General features: G+C 53.7%; 1 protein-coding gene across 4 annotated transcripts in view; it reads right to left on the reverse strand.

The window, feature by feature from the left end:
- The window catches only part of LOC135901604 (uncharacterized), a 185,698-nt gene that overhangs the window by 8,840 nt on the left and 159,437 nt on the right, over positions 1-17,421 (reverse strand). For 3 of the 4 annotated variants that reach the window (XM_070531135.1, XM_065431450.1, XM_065431452.1), the window contains exon 2: positions 12,934-13,181. In XM_070531135.1, the coding sequence (XP_070387236.1) occupies positions 12,934-13,181 (248 nt within the window). Of the gene's footprint in view, positions 1-12,933; positions 13,285-17,421 lie in introns of those variants that run through there. The other variant, XM_065431448.1, reaches the window with a different exon arrangement.

The raw sequence follows: 17,421 nt of genomic DNA on the forward strand, positions 1-17,421 counted from the left end.
TTGTTATTATGTGGTGCATGCTTCCGTTCAGTACATTTGCGTTTGTGAGGAATTTTAGCCTGTTCTTTTATTCACAAGAACAAATAAGGGGACGTTGGCACCAGTAGATGATACCGGCTGCTCCTTTTTCATATCTTAGTGTTATCTTGGCTGGCGTGCACCAAATAAGTACATTTGGAAACAATCAGCATGCTGCTCACAGCATGCTGATCACATAATGTAGCGTGCACTTGTTGCAGTCAAGTCCGAAAATGCATAATAGCGACGTCAACTGATATACCTACTTTTACCGCATTTTGCGCAATTGCCCACTTTGCACTAATGAATGCTGCATTAATTAATTTATTCATTCATTAATTCAGACATTCATTCTAAATTTTGGTTGCAGAAATGGCGGTATGCACTCCTCGGACTGGCTGAAGGAGCCGCTCGATTAGTTTGGGGAACACCTCTTTTCTATCCGTTCGTATTTGGGTAACGTGGTCAACAACTAGGCTATATCTCAGACCGGGCGCTCGCCATGCATCTTCTATAGCACGCGGAAACCTACTCGGCCACCTCTGATATAGTGCCGTCAATCAAGGCTCACCACGACAGGTCTGCTGCTTCTTTTTCAAGCGGTCGCTATTTATGGAACACTGAAGAAGGCGCTGGGAAAGGCAGCGCGGTTGCCTACTATGGGTGTCAATGTATGCGTCAGAGCGGTGAGCAGCGAGCGCACCGGAGCGTGAGCACAACGCTGTCACACTTGAACAAGTTTAATGACAGTGTGACCTCATCGCTGCCACGCGCGCGGTGACAGGCACGCACCTGCGTCTCACTTTCCGGGCAACAATGGATGTGCACCAGTTACATGTAAAAAACACTGGCAACTGCTCGCGCCGTCGCCAGTTGTTTCTGCGCTATGTTTACATAACAGAGGAACACGTGTTATCGTCTACACACTCAGCGCTACGGATGATTAATGCTTCGTGCCCTACCTCAGCTCCGTCACTGAACTAATAGTGGCTGCACCCGAACGCGTGGACCTAAAGTGTCAGAACACATGGAAGGAATTTCTGATGTATTTTCGGCATGTCGATGTCCTATTGCGCGCCCATTATATCCCTGCATGACTGTCACGCCGTTTTTAGGTCGAAATACGAACCATCGGCGTGCTTCTCTGTATACCGCATTAAACATATGTCGCTCGGAAATTCATCGACGCGAGGTGACACCACGCCGAAAAAAAAACGTCGGAAATGTGCTTCATGTGATGCTGCCTAAGTCAAAATAGAAAACATGCAGACAAGAAAGTCTGCTGCGATGGAGAGCGTAAATGCGCTAGGATCACAAGCTCCAGTGAGCAAGAAAGTGAGCGGGTCAGATCGGCGAACTCAGTTCACGAGGTGCCGAAAGGGGTAGCTATCGCACAGCGTCCGGAGGAGAGGACCTCCAGGTAGCGGAACCCTCGCCTCGGCGCTTTCCCGGAGCCCGCGCTCCGGCAGTCGTGATCGGATCGCGGCCTCGCACGCGGCTCCTGGAAACAGTGTGCACCGAGCGCGTGTCTGCTGTGGGCACGCCCAAGTCTGCTCGGTGCTCCAGACACGACAGCATGGAAGACGGGTAGCTCGACGCCGAATGCGCACACGCCTGGCGCGGTGCGCCTTTGAACGGTGAACGTGACGTATTTGCATAAAGGCACCCATTCCGTGCCACCCCCCACGCGCGGCGCAGAGCCGCGTTTCGTTCATGCGGAAGATCACGCGCACAGCGTACTGGATACTTGTCGCTCGCTTCGTCATCGCGCGGAGAGCTGTCCCCTCTCGAGGCGACTCACGCGCGCCACTTCGTTGCCACGGTCACCCGGAGAGTGACAAGTACCCAGCAAACATACAACTCCTATGCATGTAAGAAATTCCATGAACGGAGATGGCGAGCATGCGCTTGTTCTCGAACGTTAAAGTCGAAGGTGTCCTTTGTAGGCTTGCGAGGAAGCTATTTGTCAACCGTAACGGACGTAAACTAATAACGCAAAACAGTTGTACTCACAAGCACCGACTCGGCAATCAACGCAGCTTGCAGCATTCAATTCCAAATTTCAAGTATTTTTCTGCATCTTCTATTTTGACCCGAGCGTTTGTTAGCACCGGACATTCGCCCTCCCAACGGGCAGTGCTGCGTCAGGATAGGGAACAAAGAAACGAGGTCGTGCATCGAGTTGCGCACATGTGCATACATTTGCTGCGACGAGATCGTCTTCCGAGCAATCGGGTCGCGCAAATTCCGCGTAATCGCGTCCAGGGAGTGCTCGCAGGCGCGCGCGTGACGCAGCCCCGGTTTCTCCCCACGGGGCCAACCGTCGTCGCTCCGCAGCGAGGGCTCCCACGCCGCTGCGCGGAGCGCCGCCGGAAGGCGCACAGAGCGGGCGCCACATCCGCCGACTCGGCAGCAGCACGGCCCAGCCCGGGGTTAACGCGCCGGTCCTTGCCTCGGCGGCGTGGGCTTTGCCCGCTCTGGGAGCGGTCCCTCACCAGCGCGGCAGCGCGACTGCTTCCAAGGAACTGCCCGCCTGACCGACGTGGGTGGACACCGAGGAGCACCACGAGCCCTTTTCAGCTCGCGGCGGCCACTCTCGGTTTTTGGCGCGCCATCCATCTTTCTGAATAGGCCCGTCAACGAAAGTATTCGGGCACAAAAGACAGTGTAGAGAGAGCCAGTTAACCGGCGGCAGGACGAAGACACCGGCCGCGGCCGCTGAAGACCACTCATAAAGAAAACAGACTTCAACAACAAACAGCATGTATGGACTTCTATGGAAGTCCACACAGGCTGTTTGTTGTGTTAGTCCATACAAATTTTGACTAGCACTTTCGTTTACAAAGGAACTACGACTTCACAAGGCGGCGGAAGTAAGTCTCTTTAACTGCGCAGTCAATAATGCGCACCAGCTCCATCGGCGTATTCTCGAACATGTCTGAGCCCACTGCGCTTTTATAGAAAGCACGGCTTATTTGTGGTCTGTAGACTGATGCATTTGTTTATAGGTTCTGTATAGACCACATATAGCCGTCATAGAAGGTAAGGTCATACGACTACAGGCCGTATTTAAACGGTCCATAGATTTGATAAAGTCAGAATATTCAGCAGACTGCCTAAATAAACCGTTGCATGAAATTGTCATCTGGGAAACAGGAGCAACCGCGATGGAAAGGAATCAGCTGAGGACTCAACACAAGTGAAGGTATCAGAAGGTTGGCGCGTGTGAGTGAAAGAGCGTCCAACGGAAGCTTGACGAACTTGAAATTGACAAGTAAACGCTCTCAATGGTGACACGCACTGCGATAGCAGTATCCACTGACGTTCTTACTTGTCCATAGCGACCTCAGGAAAGGGGTGGTGCAACTGCATCACCTGATCTTCCATCGGCTTGTTTCGACGTGCCGTTAACAAGATCGCATTTTTGTGCATCACACTGAAAACGACAGTACGTATATCATGCATCTGCTGCAAACATCTGCTAGAAAGAAAAAGAAAACTATTGTCCATGCACAAGCAGAAGCCAACCAGCGCTCCCTACACATATAGTTGTCCTCGCGGAAGACTTCACGCACACATCTGTGTTGCCGACTTTAACTATAATGCTACCGCAAAACGAAATGAGAATGATACGACGGGTGGTTTCCACAAACCTTGCCGAAAGAGAGAATTTTGACGTTGACCAATAGCATACAGCGATCGCTCATTGCCACCGTATAGATACATCCACCAGCTGCCACTTATGTGGCAACCGCGGTCTGGAGCACGAATGTGTTGATAGCCGGGAGTGAGTGCCACGTGCCACTATCTGCTATATAGTATATTAGGTAGAGTGACTGATTGCACGTCATAAGTGACGTAGACTCCCTTCCTCAGCTCCACAGAGATATAGACGGTTTCACTCGCGCGATAACAGCAGCGAGACAGCGGCCCCAAGAAACTTCCGGTGACGGGCCTTACCACTCTGCTGAGCCGGAACACAAAACGCGTTTTTAAGTTCCTCCACTTTGCGAAAAGTCTATTTTTAAGTTTTGAGATAATAGACGTACGCGTTGCGACTTAAAATTAATACATAAAATTTCTCGTATAACTTACGGCAACCTTGACTTGTAAAATTGTCGTTATGCACAGAGGAAAAGTGTTGAAAATCTACGGGCCTAGATTTTAACGCACTCCTGTTACTCGATATAGCCGTCAATGCTTTTCCTGCTCGCTAGATTTAGCGGACTACGTCAATGAGCAAAACAGGAAGCCGTCCTGGGCCTATGTTTGTAAACAGAGAAAGGGTCTATACTTAGTGATTAATATCAAGTGGCTCATCAATGCACATTTGCTCAGCATGCGCATGTGTGCTGTTCAGTTAATCATAAGCGAAGCTGAATGCAAACGTGGGAATAGACTGAGTCAAGCCGACGGCTCTTATATAAGGCAAGCCTACCAATTGAATCTGCAGACAATCGATCGGTATAACTTTGAAAGCGGCTGCATTTATATCTTAGAAAGCTCCTATTTGAAACTAGCCATTTCCCTTTCAGCGCGTGTCGCGAGGCTCTCGGGCAACGCCGACCCACGCTATAGTCATTCGGCAATAATGGAAAACGCGTCACGATCGGCCGATATACGCACTGGACGTTAACGAATGTACACAGTCCGAAAGCGGTGGGACTACGTGTCTGCGCTCGAAGTTCTCTAACTACGCGAGCCTCCGCTCTTCAAGGGCGACTGGGTCGATTCGAAACCACGCCGTGCGAGGGCGTTGACCTTGACCGCGTCTACCCAGAATGAAACTGGGTTACGACCAAAGCCTGCATGCAGGGCGGTTACGCGGGGTCCCTCATTGTTTCTTCTCGTGTCCCAATCGCGCACCACTGAAACCGCTTCATCTTTCCCCATGAGGTTAGCCAAGCCGAGACAAGCGTTCCTCCTGCACTTCGGGGTACTCCGAGGAGGGGTTCATGCAAGTAGTGCGACAGCTTCCGTCGTGCGCTATGTACATATAGCCGTTATGCGTGACGCCTGCTTGCAAGAATGCCGGCGAGCACAGGGAAACGAAGCGCCTGCTGTGCGCTTCATTGCACCCGTCCACGCATTAATCAATCCTCCTCTTTCAGTAATATCGGCGATACACTCGACGCTGCCCTCACAGCTCAGCGCCACCTGTCGCAGTGCCGCACGTAAGGCGACAATGTTTGATGACGGGGCCCAATCGCCCAGTCACTCGGCGGCAGGCTTCCGCCGATTGCCAACATCTCCGCCGCGCGGTCAAAAGCCGCTTCGGCGGCAGAGGCGTTCGAACCCGCCGTCAGCATCATTGCCCCCGCAGGGGCGTCGCATCCAGACAGTGAACTGGCGCGCGTAAGCGAACATCGGTCTCTCGACCCGCGGGGCGACGTACGCGCGCCCTTTGGGGCGAGACGATGAGCGCGCACCGCGGCGGGCGCGCTCGCCGAAGTCCGAATTCGAGGCAGCCTGTGATGCACAGAAAACGTGAGTGTGCCAGCCGAAAGCTCGAACACCTCTGCACGTACAATGAAAAGGTGCCTTGTATAGACTGCAGGCGACCCATCTACAGAATACGTGCCGCTTGTAGAGCCGCAGGACAGAGCGATTGCGTCGCCAGATTAGTATCGCATGCAAATCGGAGTCAACCTGAACGCGTACTACAGAGGCGACGTTCTCTCCGCGCTAACTTGTAGCAAAGTCGTGCTGTCGAGTCAGATCTGTCTCGGCGATACACGGGCCGTGTAGAAACGATATGGCGTCCCAAGATCACTACAATCTGATCCCTGAGCTACAGAGTAGGAATGCTTCATTCGCGAGGCCGATTTGAATTATTAAACAATGAACGGATGAAGAAAAAAGAGGAAGCAATAAACAACAACGTGCCAAGGCGGTCGCAAATTTTCAGCGCTCAGGTGAGAAGGGAGAGAGCCCTCAACGAGAGCGCCAACAACGTTGCGCGCCGTTTTTATAGCGCGCGCTCTTCTTTAACGAGCTTTTGAATGGCGGCGTCGCTCCCCCCCCAGTTGCCCTGGCCGAGCGCGCCCGGGACGGCGCAGGTCAGCGGATCCCGAGGCTGAAAAAAAGCCTCCGTTCAAGTGCGTAGACCACCGCGGCGAGATCGCGCACGCTTTGTCGTTCGCGCCTCGAACACGGTCGTTAAAATTCTTCAAAATCACTCCTGGCGCACGTCACGAAACCAATATACCGCGAGGATTAGCGACAACGTCCTTGAGGGCCGAAGTAGTGCTTCCTCTTCGGGCGGCCCCCTTTTTTTATGCGCGCCGTCGGACTCTTTATTGTTTCGTCGATGGCTGCATTGCGCTCCATTGAGGGCACGCGGGCGCCCAGAGAAGCGCAGCACTGCGAAGATTACTGCTGGATGCCTCGCGCGAGGCATGCAGACGCCCCCTGCGGGGCGCACGAGCCAACCGGTGATTCGCCACGCGTATATACATACGCCACACGCGGGGAGCAGTCTGGGCCCGCAACACTCTCAACGTCCGGCGGCGAGCACCCGTGCGCGCTTTTTATCAGGCACCTTGACAGGGAAATTCCGCGCCATTACGTCCGTAGCGAATGCAGTGCCTCGACGCGTTATTTGGCCTGCAGGCGGCTGTTGATTGATGCGACGCGCTGCCGTAGATGCGAGCCTCACGGGAACCGCGTCTTTCGGTCCACGCTCCGACAGAGGCGCTCTCACGAATGTAGATTTCTCCCAAAGAGCGCGCGAAGTCAGCGTCGTAAAGTGGTGTTCCTGGCTGCTTTGGCGGCTTCCTAGTGGTACCTGTCAGCGGTACAGGTTCGGTTTGTTTGCATGTTAACGGCAGTGCGTAAAACTACCGCTGCGCCCCCATTTACCGGAATTCTTTGCCATTCGGCACAAATTGGTCTGTAAAAGGCGAACTATACACGAACGCCCGCGCAAAGCAGGGGCAACCGTGATGACCTCGCCGACTTCCGTTGGCACGCACGCGACCGGGTACGCAAGCTGAACCGGGAGGGGGTGAGATTACTACCAGCTCCTCCATCCCGAGTAAAGTGGTAGCCAGACACGCTCTCGGCACTAGGAATGCTTGACTCTCGAGATCTGGCCGCGCCGAAATAAAAATGAAGCAGCGCCGCCAGACGGGCTCTCTCGCCACTTCCTCGAGTTCACCGATGCCAAGGGCGGGGGCGCGGCAGAACCTAATCAGAACCTAATTGTAACGTCGTCAACGCTCAGGGCACCGCCAGATTGAGACGCCCCGAGCGATAAAGGGATGCCATCCTCCGCGTAGTGTGAAAGAACAGTGGCGCAGCTATATATACAGGAGAGCTCGCGTCTTGCCCCTCGTGCACTTCTCCGCAGAGCGCCCACGCATGTATTTACTACGTCACTACGTCATTGTTGGCTTCGTCAGACGACAGCTTGTTTCGCTGCCAGCGAGAAATGGGTGGCAAAAGGGCGACAGAACAAGCCCCCGAACTGAGCTGTACAGCCGCGGGGGGGATGCAAAATAGAATGAGGGGGTGCAATGCGTGCTTGGCACGCACAGCCCCACCGGAGCCCTTGAGCCGGGGTCATGCCATCGGCGGGAGCGTGCCCCGCTTGCCTTGAGCGTGTCGCGGAGAGTAGATTCCCATTGAGGTGTCGACAAAAGCGGCCGCCACTGTTGTCGCCCGGAGTCCGTGCATGGGGCTTCATCGCGGAAGCCAGCGGTCCGGTGCTAGCGACCTCGGCGATCCGCATGTAAACACGGCGTTTCGCGGCCGAGCACGCATTGTGCAGCCGCGCTATATTTGGGTACGCCGACTCTCATGGCGTTTTTCACTGGTCGATCTGGAGCAGCCGCCTGAATCCTCGAGCGAGCGCTCGGCTTTCACCAATCCGAGTCTGCCAGTGGAGCGCACGAACGCTCCGCGGGAGATCACACAGGAAGTCTGCGTGCACGTGACACAAACCGGTTCCGCAAACTATGCCCAACACAATGTTGTGCGTACCGACCGGGTACCGATTTCGCTTGAAGACGGAAGTGACGCCATGTGACACGTTCTATTTCCGCCCGAATCCGCGTCTCGGCGGCGGAGCAAGTGAGAGCGATCCGGCGCGGAGCGAGTTGATCCGAAACGACCAGTGGAACGCGCGAACCCGCTCCAGATCGACCAGTGAAATTCGGATTCGTTGCCGCGGAGCAAAAAAACCTGCTCCGAATCGACCAGTGAAAAACGCCATCAGTTTTTTGGTGGCGCTTGAGGTGAATGGCAGTGCAGCCACGCCAACGCGGCTGGCCCCCTCGTTCAACGTACGCGCGCGGCGCCTCGTCAGGAGAAAAAGACCCGCCGCGCGGAGGAAACACTTGCTAGCGCGAACGCGTGCCAAGCCGGTCAATGGCGGCGAATTTTGGACGACATCCAGGGAGGAAGTGTTATGGTTCTTGCACCTCGACGTGTTTCGCAAACGGCCCCGCTTCCGCACCGGCGCTGCCTAACTCCTCTAAAGGTTGCCGCACTACGCGCGACGACCTGCCATACGTTCTCTCTTTCCTCATTGATTAGGTTGATTCTTCCGTGGAAGCTACTGAAATGCCGCGCGGGACATTTCCTAGTGTTACATCGTTGCTAGTGCTGTTTTCGCCTGGCGCGCTTTATTTCCGGCGCTTCCTATTCACGCCTGTGGCTCAACGTTACCATCACGATTTTTTTTTTTTTAGCGACTGAATACCGTTTTCTCTAAGAGTCTTAAGTAAGGCGCGAGAAAATAATGATACTCCGATGTTGCACCATGTAATTTGATACTGATATCATTACAATGGCAGTGCTTCTTTGTGTGCACTGACCTTCATGTAGCGCTACACTATTCACAGCGGAAATAGGACCGACGGGTTAAAGCAATCGTCCTACGAGGTCGGTTGTTATGCTACTCACTTAAGTGATAACTAACACAGTGAGTTTTCCTTGATTTCCTTTAATGAAGAGCTGTCTACCCGTTGATCGCAGTATGACTGAAGTTAATTAATTTAAAATGGTCGCATTCTAAAGCGACCATTTTGAAAACACCTGCCAGGTGCAGCGAAGCTTCAGGCTTGAAGATGGCCACATAGCAAATAGATGAGTCATTCCCAAGGCATGCGGTCCCCTGTATAGGTACTTCACGGCCTGCGCACCATGACCAAGAGGCGACGCACGACCCTCTAGCCTCCTGTGTTCAGGGTCGACACTGACACCCCTAATCCACGAACCCCTTTTCTCCTTGGTATTTCCAGTCAGACAAGCATACCAGGAAAATAGGCTTACCATGAAGCTGCACTCCACTGCCACCCCGCTTATCCCTAGGCGAGGTGGCCCTGGAATGTCGGGCTTCATAGAGAATTTTAGGTTAGTGGACGCGAGCAGCACCCAAGCACTGGGGGATGCAAACTCTATTGTGTTGTGGGCCCCTTGCGCTCTTTTGTGCTCGCTTTGGTCTTCTTTTTTTTTTTTTTTGTGCGCCCGGTGGTTTGCGTGCCCCAACGCTTGTATCCCCTAACATAAAACTCTCTGATAAATCGCACTTTTTTGGTTGGAGTCCTCATGAACGTTTAATTATGACTCTTTGCAACATCATGGAGACCAAAGTGGTGATCACGTGGTATCACAAACCTCTGACACGCGCGTCAGTCAACTCAGTTCACCGGTCGCAGAAACATCGTGACCTTGCCGAAAGCTGAGCGCTCGAATGATGACCGTAGAGCAGAGAAGGTGAGGGGGTTCGCTGCACGTTCCCAGATCCTTTACTACAAAAGCGACAGCAGAGGGCCAGGCCGTGTCTAATGTGTAGAAGCTCAGAGCAAAGGAGGAATGAATGGCAGCGGTTCGCGCCTGGCTTTCGGCGACACGCTCTCACGGTGCGGGAGTTGCGGCCACTGCGCCAATCTTTTTTCCTACTCTCTCGTTCTTGCCTTGGAGAAGAAATACCGAGTTTTGGCCCTGATTCTCGATATCGTGACTGCCAAGTCTTCAGCTGCATAATTAAGCAAGAAAGTCGACACATAGAATATTGAGCAAGTAGTCTTTCAAGGGTGTCAGTGTTCTTCCTATATTATATTTAGACTTGCTATAGTAGCTGGAAGTTCACACTGCTCCTCTGATCCGACTCTAGCTTCGAAGAATTTTATCACAGTCTCAAAATCAAAGCAGTCTAGGACATTTGCGAATATATTTCGCTAATTTAGGTGGCTCGCAGAACGCGCCACACTGCTGCTCAAACACTTTCGCAACGGCACACGCGAACTGGCCCCAAATGCACTTACAGTGAAAAAGTTATTTCCGAACATAAACTCTCGTCCATGGATCACGTACATTTCTTGTATTGGAGCGGTCCTTCCATGGATGAGCACGAAGGCTTTCCGAGAATTACTCCGAAAATTTCACGTCGTCGTAGTTCCTCCACAATTTTTTCCCCTAGCGACAGGAAACCTATCTCTCAACATTCAAATGACTTTTGTCACCGCCGTACCTTCGCAGAGTAGAGAGTGTGCGCGGGGTCGGGTTGGGGTAAAGGCGGGTTCGTCTGATGCGAACAATAGTTTATTTTACCAGTGTGGGGCACGCGGACGAGAGTTCTTATAACAGCCTTCATTCCACATGCGATATCTTTGCGAATGCACCTCAGTCCCATCTACCCTTCGCTACACCGGCGACTGCGGGCACAAATGGAGCGGTTCGAGCTCGTCGAACGGAGAAAGTCTCCTGCGGCAGACGCAGTAACATGACGGGGCTCTGTAAGACCATGTGCACCAGAGTCGGGGGTTGCTTATGGCAGACGGACAGAATAAAAGCCAAAGCTGTTTGTGAATGTCGCCAAGCAGTAAAGAATACTTTGCTGCGTCGAACGATTCGACAGAAGCGAACTCGTGTTCACGAAACAGTTCCTATGCTATTAGAGGAGCCGGCCAGGATGAATGGTTTCGTGAATTCAGCGAGCTCACTGAAGTGATCATAAGTGTAATGCTCACTTTACTTTGCTGAGAAGGCAGTCCATTTTGTGTCAGCTCATAGAACAGTACTGCGCTCAGAACTTGGGTTTTTTTTTTTTTTCGAATAAATGCTTATTCGCGAGTAAGCGCTTGCGGTGTCTACCTACTTCGTCCTCGTTTGTCGCGCTACCCTCATTTCACAACAGTAGTTGGCCCTTGGAGATAGAGGCATAACCACAGCATTGGGAAGACGCTGCGTCTTTCTATACGAGCTACCTTACAGACGCTAATATTGTTTACCACTACTGAATGAGCCACTTGAGCGTCAACTTGCGCGGTGTGCTTGGAACGTTTACATGGACAGAGTGTGCATACGTGACACGTGTCATGACAACATTTAACCTAGCGCTCATAGTATTTGTAACACATGTAGTCTACATACATTACAAATGTACATTCATAATATGCGTAGTGCTCATAATATACATAAGAACAGTGACGCATTGTACATTGTCCCAGAACTTGAGGTTCTCTCTCCCTCTCTCTTTTTTTTTTAATCTTGACAACTTTCTACTAGTACTCGAGCAAATAATAGTAGTAGCCGGCTCTTCGTAGCTAAGCTCTCCATTCACAAGAAACCCTCACGATTTCTCGTATCTCTCGCCGTCACGGCTTTGCTTAAACACGCTTCCACGGCACACAAGAGGCCATGTGCGTGCCACTTCCGAGAAGTACGAGAGTGAGCGCGTGCCAGGGGATTTCCAGCAAGCGTCGAAAATCCCTCGGCTCATTGAGGCGACATTTTGCTCGCTCCGACGACTTGCGAAGCACCCGCACAGGTCGCGCAGGCGGAACGAATTGCAGGGAAGGCCCCTAGCGCGCGCTGTAGCGATATTCGATCTCCTGTTTGTGGTTACTAGTAGTGGTTGACAATGCAGGGCTCATTACTATTATTGGTCCCAGATGTAGGAGGAAGAAAAAAAAATAGAGAGGGCAAGCGCTACTGGTACAAGACCAAAGTCCCAGACGATAGCTGAAGTGAGAGACTATACGCGTGGATAATTGAGATGCCACAAAAAGATAATAAGAGCGGAGTACGTAGGCGGTTTTCTTACGCATTCATGGCCCAAACTACGCCACACCATTGTCACGTAAGGATGTAAATTGGCTCCGCGCTCAGTCGAACGGTTGCTGCTGCACGAGACCTGCACCGGTGCTCCGCTTAGCCCTGTCCGCGGAAGACGCTTCGTTCCGACGGCCTAGGGAAATGCGGCCGACGATGCTGAGGCTAAGCGATTAGGTCGATGCGGCGCTTTCGGCACGAAATGTAAGCTCGTGGCAATGCGGCCTTCGCGCTAAATGTAGCACTTCTCAGTTTCGCGCTCGGTCCAACTCTACGTGTCGATCTTAGAAAGCAACGCGGCGACGGCGCCACGCCCCCTTCCTCGGTACGCGAAATAGCGCGCCGCTTCGGTGGGCGGGAGGCTCGCTGCGCCGTGGTGACAGCGCTCGCACTGCCCGGCGTGCTGCTCACGCCTTTTCTCGGTGCACGGAAAGTGATTGCCCTGCCTGAGAAGCTTCCCCGAACGCGCGTTCACAACGTCCCCAAGCGCGAGACGAGCCGGCGTTCGTTAATGTGGTCAGCAAGCAGAGCTAATAGCATTCGCCGAACGCAGTGATCGGGATCGCAGCATCTCTTATGCATCTGGGTCTTCGAAGAAGCGGTCCGCCTGGCGGCCTGCCAGCACCTGGTCCTGCTCATTACGCGCATGGTGGGCCGCCGGCCGATGAAAACAACGCACAGCGGTCGCTGACACGATTTTTCGTCCGTCGAAGGACGCCCGACGGACTTCTCGTGGAAGCCGTCGGTCTCCCAACGCCGTGGCGCCCGCGAGTCGGTTCCTCGCGCGCACCTCGGTGTTTGAAGCATGCACGCACACAGCACACACAGAGCGGGCAATCCGGCACGGGTACTCACAAATCGGCGCTTGGCCTTGTCGGCCTCCTCGCTGGCGACCCGGGCGCGGTTGGCCACGGCGTCGAGCATGTTGCGTACGTCCTGCGGGCTCAGGTGGTCCGCGTGTCCGCTGGCGTCGTCGGGCAGGTTGCACGGGTTGACCCAGAGCGGGTGATCGTTGCTGCTGCTGCTGTCGCCGGTCCGCGAAACGGGCGCACTCATCGTGGAGTGGAACAGCACGGCGAGCACTGTGACCCAGGTCCGGGTATCTGCGGGCAGGACAGACGCCGGTCGGTGGAACAGCCAGCTGGGCCAGGGCCGCTCGGCGCCCCAGCATGGCTCCTTCCCGGCACGCGCTACTCTCGATTTCATGCTTCCATGACGCTTATCTCAAACAAATGGCGTGCATGTTTCCCGCAACTTGTTCATAAAAAGATAAGGGGACATTTTCCCTCCCCTACGCCCCGGATGTGGATGTGACGTAGGGGCGAGCGGCCGTCATTGGCCGGTCCCCCCAGGTGCGCCAGCCGATTGGCTCCTCACCCCTGCAAGACCGCCCCGCACGTGGGCGGCGAGCCTTCGAAAGAAGAGCGCGCTTTTTTTCCCCGTAGCCGTAGGTGTGTTCATTGAGTTCGCGCGCGCAGGTTGTCGGCGATGCCAGCGCCGCGCACGGCACTCCGCGGCCACACGGCCGCAGACGGCCGCGCGCCTCCGCGCGCGCTAGACGCGCAACAGGTGTGCGCGCGCGTGGACGGGACGTCCCGGCGCGGGAAGCCCCATCTACGTGCGCTGTCCGGTTCGGCTCCCCTTCGCCGTCGATTGTGCCGGCTCCGCGTTGTGACTAGCCGCCGCTGCTGGATTCCCGCCGTGTGAGTTCCGGGAAGCATTGCTTTATTAGTAGTTTCAATAAAGTTGCTTCGGCCGCTCGCTTCCTCGAGTAGTCATTTTGTGACGTATCTCGCGGTCCCACTCGCATGATCGCATACGAGTTTCGAACAGACCTGCAGCTAAGGAACTGAAGTTTTTTTGTAGTTAACAAATATTTTCTCGAGTTAACCTCTTTCCAAAGCAAGAAATCACTTACGACCCCATGTTGATTAGCGGCGGAGACGGACTTAATTTGAAACAAGAACACTGGTTGCAGCAAGACTGACCCACTCTATATGCTTTGTCATATCCCCCCCACTAATTGTGCTAGTAATAAAAGCTTGCCTACCACCGTCGGATTTTTTTTCTGCATGATGTATTATAAGCTATAGTGAACAATGTGAACCACTGCCTTATTCTCTACTGGACCAGACGTGAGACAGTTCCTCTTTTTACCCCTCTCTCTCCCCCTGTATATCGTACAATAAACCAATGCAAGAAACGGGCCAGTACATTCAATGCGTTGAATAGCGCTTCGAGCAATATTATACGTGCAGTCCACGCGCACTGAAATGAAAAATGGTGCACTTGCTTAAACAGCGGTCGTTTAGCACCACAGATACCGACGGCGTGTCGATTGACTAGATTTGTTCTTCGCGTATACTGCCGTGAAGTTGACAATTTGAAGCTCCTCAACGTGTGCCTCACACCTAGGACAAGCACGGTCGACTGCCTAGTTGCACGACTTGGCGTTGTTGAAGCATATATTTTAAGTTATGCGGTATAGCTATAAGCGGTTTCGATGCGTCGCATGGCTTCACTGGTACTACAGAAGCATTGTAAGAACGGGTTCAGTCAAGAAAAACTGACAGACCAAAAAAACTAAGCACTTTCACATTGTTTTTTCTCTCTCTCATTCTTTGTCGTACAAGTAACATGAGCCAACGGCATGGATCGACTTGCCGTTTGACGAGAATATACATATACATTTGTTTTATTTTATCCACTTTATATTAGTAACAATGCAACAATGAAGCCAGGATGAACAGCTGCTAAAACTGGAGAATCGATCCAGTCGGTTGATGTTGTCGAAGATTTAGCGCTGGGTTACGACAAGAACCGAATAATATGACTGTACGGTGCGCGGCGAACAATAAGGCAGCGTTCTGTTGAGCCACGCAAGAGGAAAACGCCGCTTCGTCGCCACTGCTTGTACCGATCGCGGGAGACAAAAATCGGCTCCCGGCCGCCCCTCCGTGTTTCATGGCTTTGCCTGTGCTGGGCGTGTGCGGCGGCGGCGGCGGGTCGAGGTCTCTGGTAGGGCAGCCCCTTCGGCGGCCTCCTCCGGCGGCGACAGTGGCCCTGGCCAGCGGTGGCGGCCCCCTCCGATGGGCCGGCCTGACAGCTTTAGCATCCAGCCTGTAACACCTGGTCCCGCGGCCGATAAATAACGGCATTCCGCGGGGAGCGCCGGCGCTGACCGGGTGTCCCTGGGACGGTCGGCCGTTGACAAGCCGCCGCAGCCGCCGCCGCCGCTGGTGTATTTATTGGACCACGGGCCGGCGCGCGTTTCCCGTATGGCACCGGCGCAGCGGGGGCGAGCTCCCTCCGGCGCCGGCGTGTTCGTTGGGCCGCCGCGACGCGCGCGCGTACCCGGTGCCTTCTCCATCGCGCGGCTCTCGGCCACCGCGCAACCGGCAGCGCGAAAACGAGAGGAGTCGGCGAATGGTGTCCGCATTGTCAAAGCTTACTAACACTGCGCTCAGCTGATTTGCACGACTCTTTATGAGGACCGCACGACATCGCGATGTCAGGGGCGCGCTTACACTACATCTCCCACACCCCGCGAATGCGACGTGCGCTGCGGAAGGATTAGCGGCGCACAACTGGCGAGCCTTTTCTCCCGGAAGAACGTACGTTATGTTCCTTTCTTATCGTGCCTCGCGAATACCGGATGATCCCCGAAATTACGTCAGCGCGGCGGCAGGCGAGCGAATCGGAAGAAATAAAATTAATTCTTACTAATCTGGTTCTCTGTTATCGCCCCTGAGCGGCTGACACGACATGCAGGTTTCGCTGCATTGCCGAAAACTTGCGTGGCGTAGTATCGGTGATTCGCCGGTGCCGCAGTAACTTTCCGAATACAGGTCGCTTCGTAATTACGTGATTCATGTGAGAAATTACACGGAACGCGCTCTTCAATTAAGTTTTTCCCCCAGACCATAACATGTTTCCAGCTTTCCAACTTCTCTTTCACTCACCCCAGTGCTGGGTAGCGAATAGGATGTTGTGCCATTACCACAAGCCCGGATCCCGAATCTGCAAGATGCAGAATCTATCCTGCGAGCGCCATAATTCTCCCTTCACAAGTCAAGATGCTGCGCCTTCGTGCGGGAGAAGCCTCGGCGGAGCAGCGTGTTTTGACGTGCCCGCGTGTGCCCGACGGCCCGGCGCCGCACCTCCCTTGCCTGGAGGTCACCGCGCGCGCGAACTTTGAACCGAGTGGCCAGCGCGGTCGCTGGTTGGACCCCTCGGACGACCGTCGTGTGCTGACTTTGTATTGGGCCGTTTGAGTGACAATGGGCCTCGGGGATTATAAAAGCAGCAACACGCCGCTCGAAAACAGGATCTGCCGACCCCACCTGGAGAGAGGGTCGCTCCCGACTGGGGTGAGGTGTGTCACGCGTTTTCGCCGGACGCCGTCGTGCGAGAACAGTCGCGTTTGTGTGAGCTCTCGGCCCCAGTGCCGATCCGTTCATGTCCTGTATGATAACCTGTATATAATGTATAAAGTCCCTTTTGTTATTCTCATCGACGCCAGGCTCGGAGTCTTCGCTACCAACGCTCTGTCACGAAACGGGTGACGAGCGCTACGGGACCACAAAGCCGTATTCGTGGTGCAGCGGTACAAGTTCGTATCACTGGTGGCACCGGTTGGATGTCGTAACACTGGTGGCACCGGTTGGAAGTTCGTAACACTGGTGGCAGCGGTGGGATTGACCGGCATCAGCTACCTCGGCGCGGTGAGTGCCTGAAGTTTACCTCAAACACCAGACTTTCTCTGACACAGGTTATAGTAGCTTAGGGAAGGATTTGGTGTTGCATTGTGATAACCTTGTGTGTTTCAAGCCTAGTAAGAGTGTTTTGAAAACCAGGGGATGCTGAGGGGGTAAACAGGGCAGTGTGTGATATACTTGCATATGTCTTACTAGTAGTGTTATAGTAGCGTACGGCAGGTATATTCAAAAAGGGTAAACAGCAGGAGGACAGTGTGAACGATGGAGAAGTACAAGGTGAAGGAACTTCTCGAAATTTGTGAGGAGTTGGGCATTGAGTTGGGCTCAACCAAAAGAAAGAATGCGATCCTTGAGGTCATGAGGACTGGGGACGTAACGGCTGAGGAGGCCGCTGAGGCCTGGGTGGATATCAATGAACGACGGGAAAGGGAGGAAAGGAGAGAACAGGAACGTCGCGAAGAGGAGGAAAGGAGAGAACAGCAACAGGAGGAAAAGAGGGAGAAGGAACGTTGCATGGAGGAAAGGAGAGAGATTCGTGAGCACGAGCTTAAAATGAAAGAGTTGGAGACTCGAAATAGCTCGCCAGCGCCTAGTCTCACTTCTAACGTTCCAAGAATACGCGATC

Source organism: Dermacentor albipictus, chromosome 1, assembly GCF_038994185.2.
Source record: "Dermacentor albipictus isolate Rhodes 1998 colony chromosome 1, USDA_Dalb.pri_finalv2, whole genome shotgun sequence".
Lineage (NCBI taxonomy): Eukaryota > Metazoa > Arthropoda > Arachnida > Ixodida > Ixodidae > Dermacentor > Dermacentor albipictus.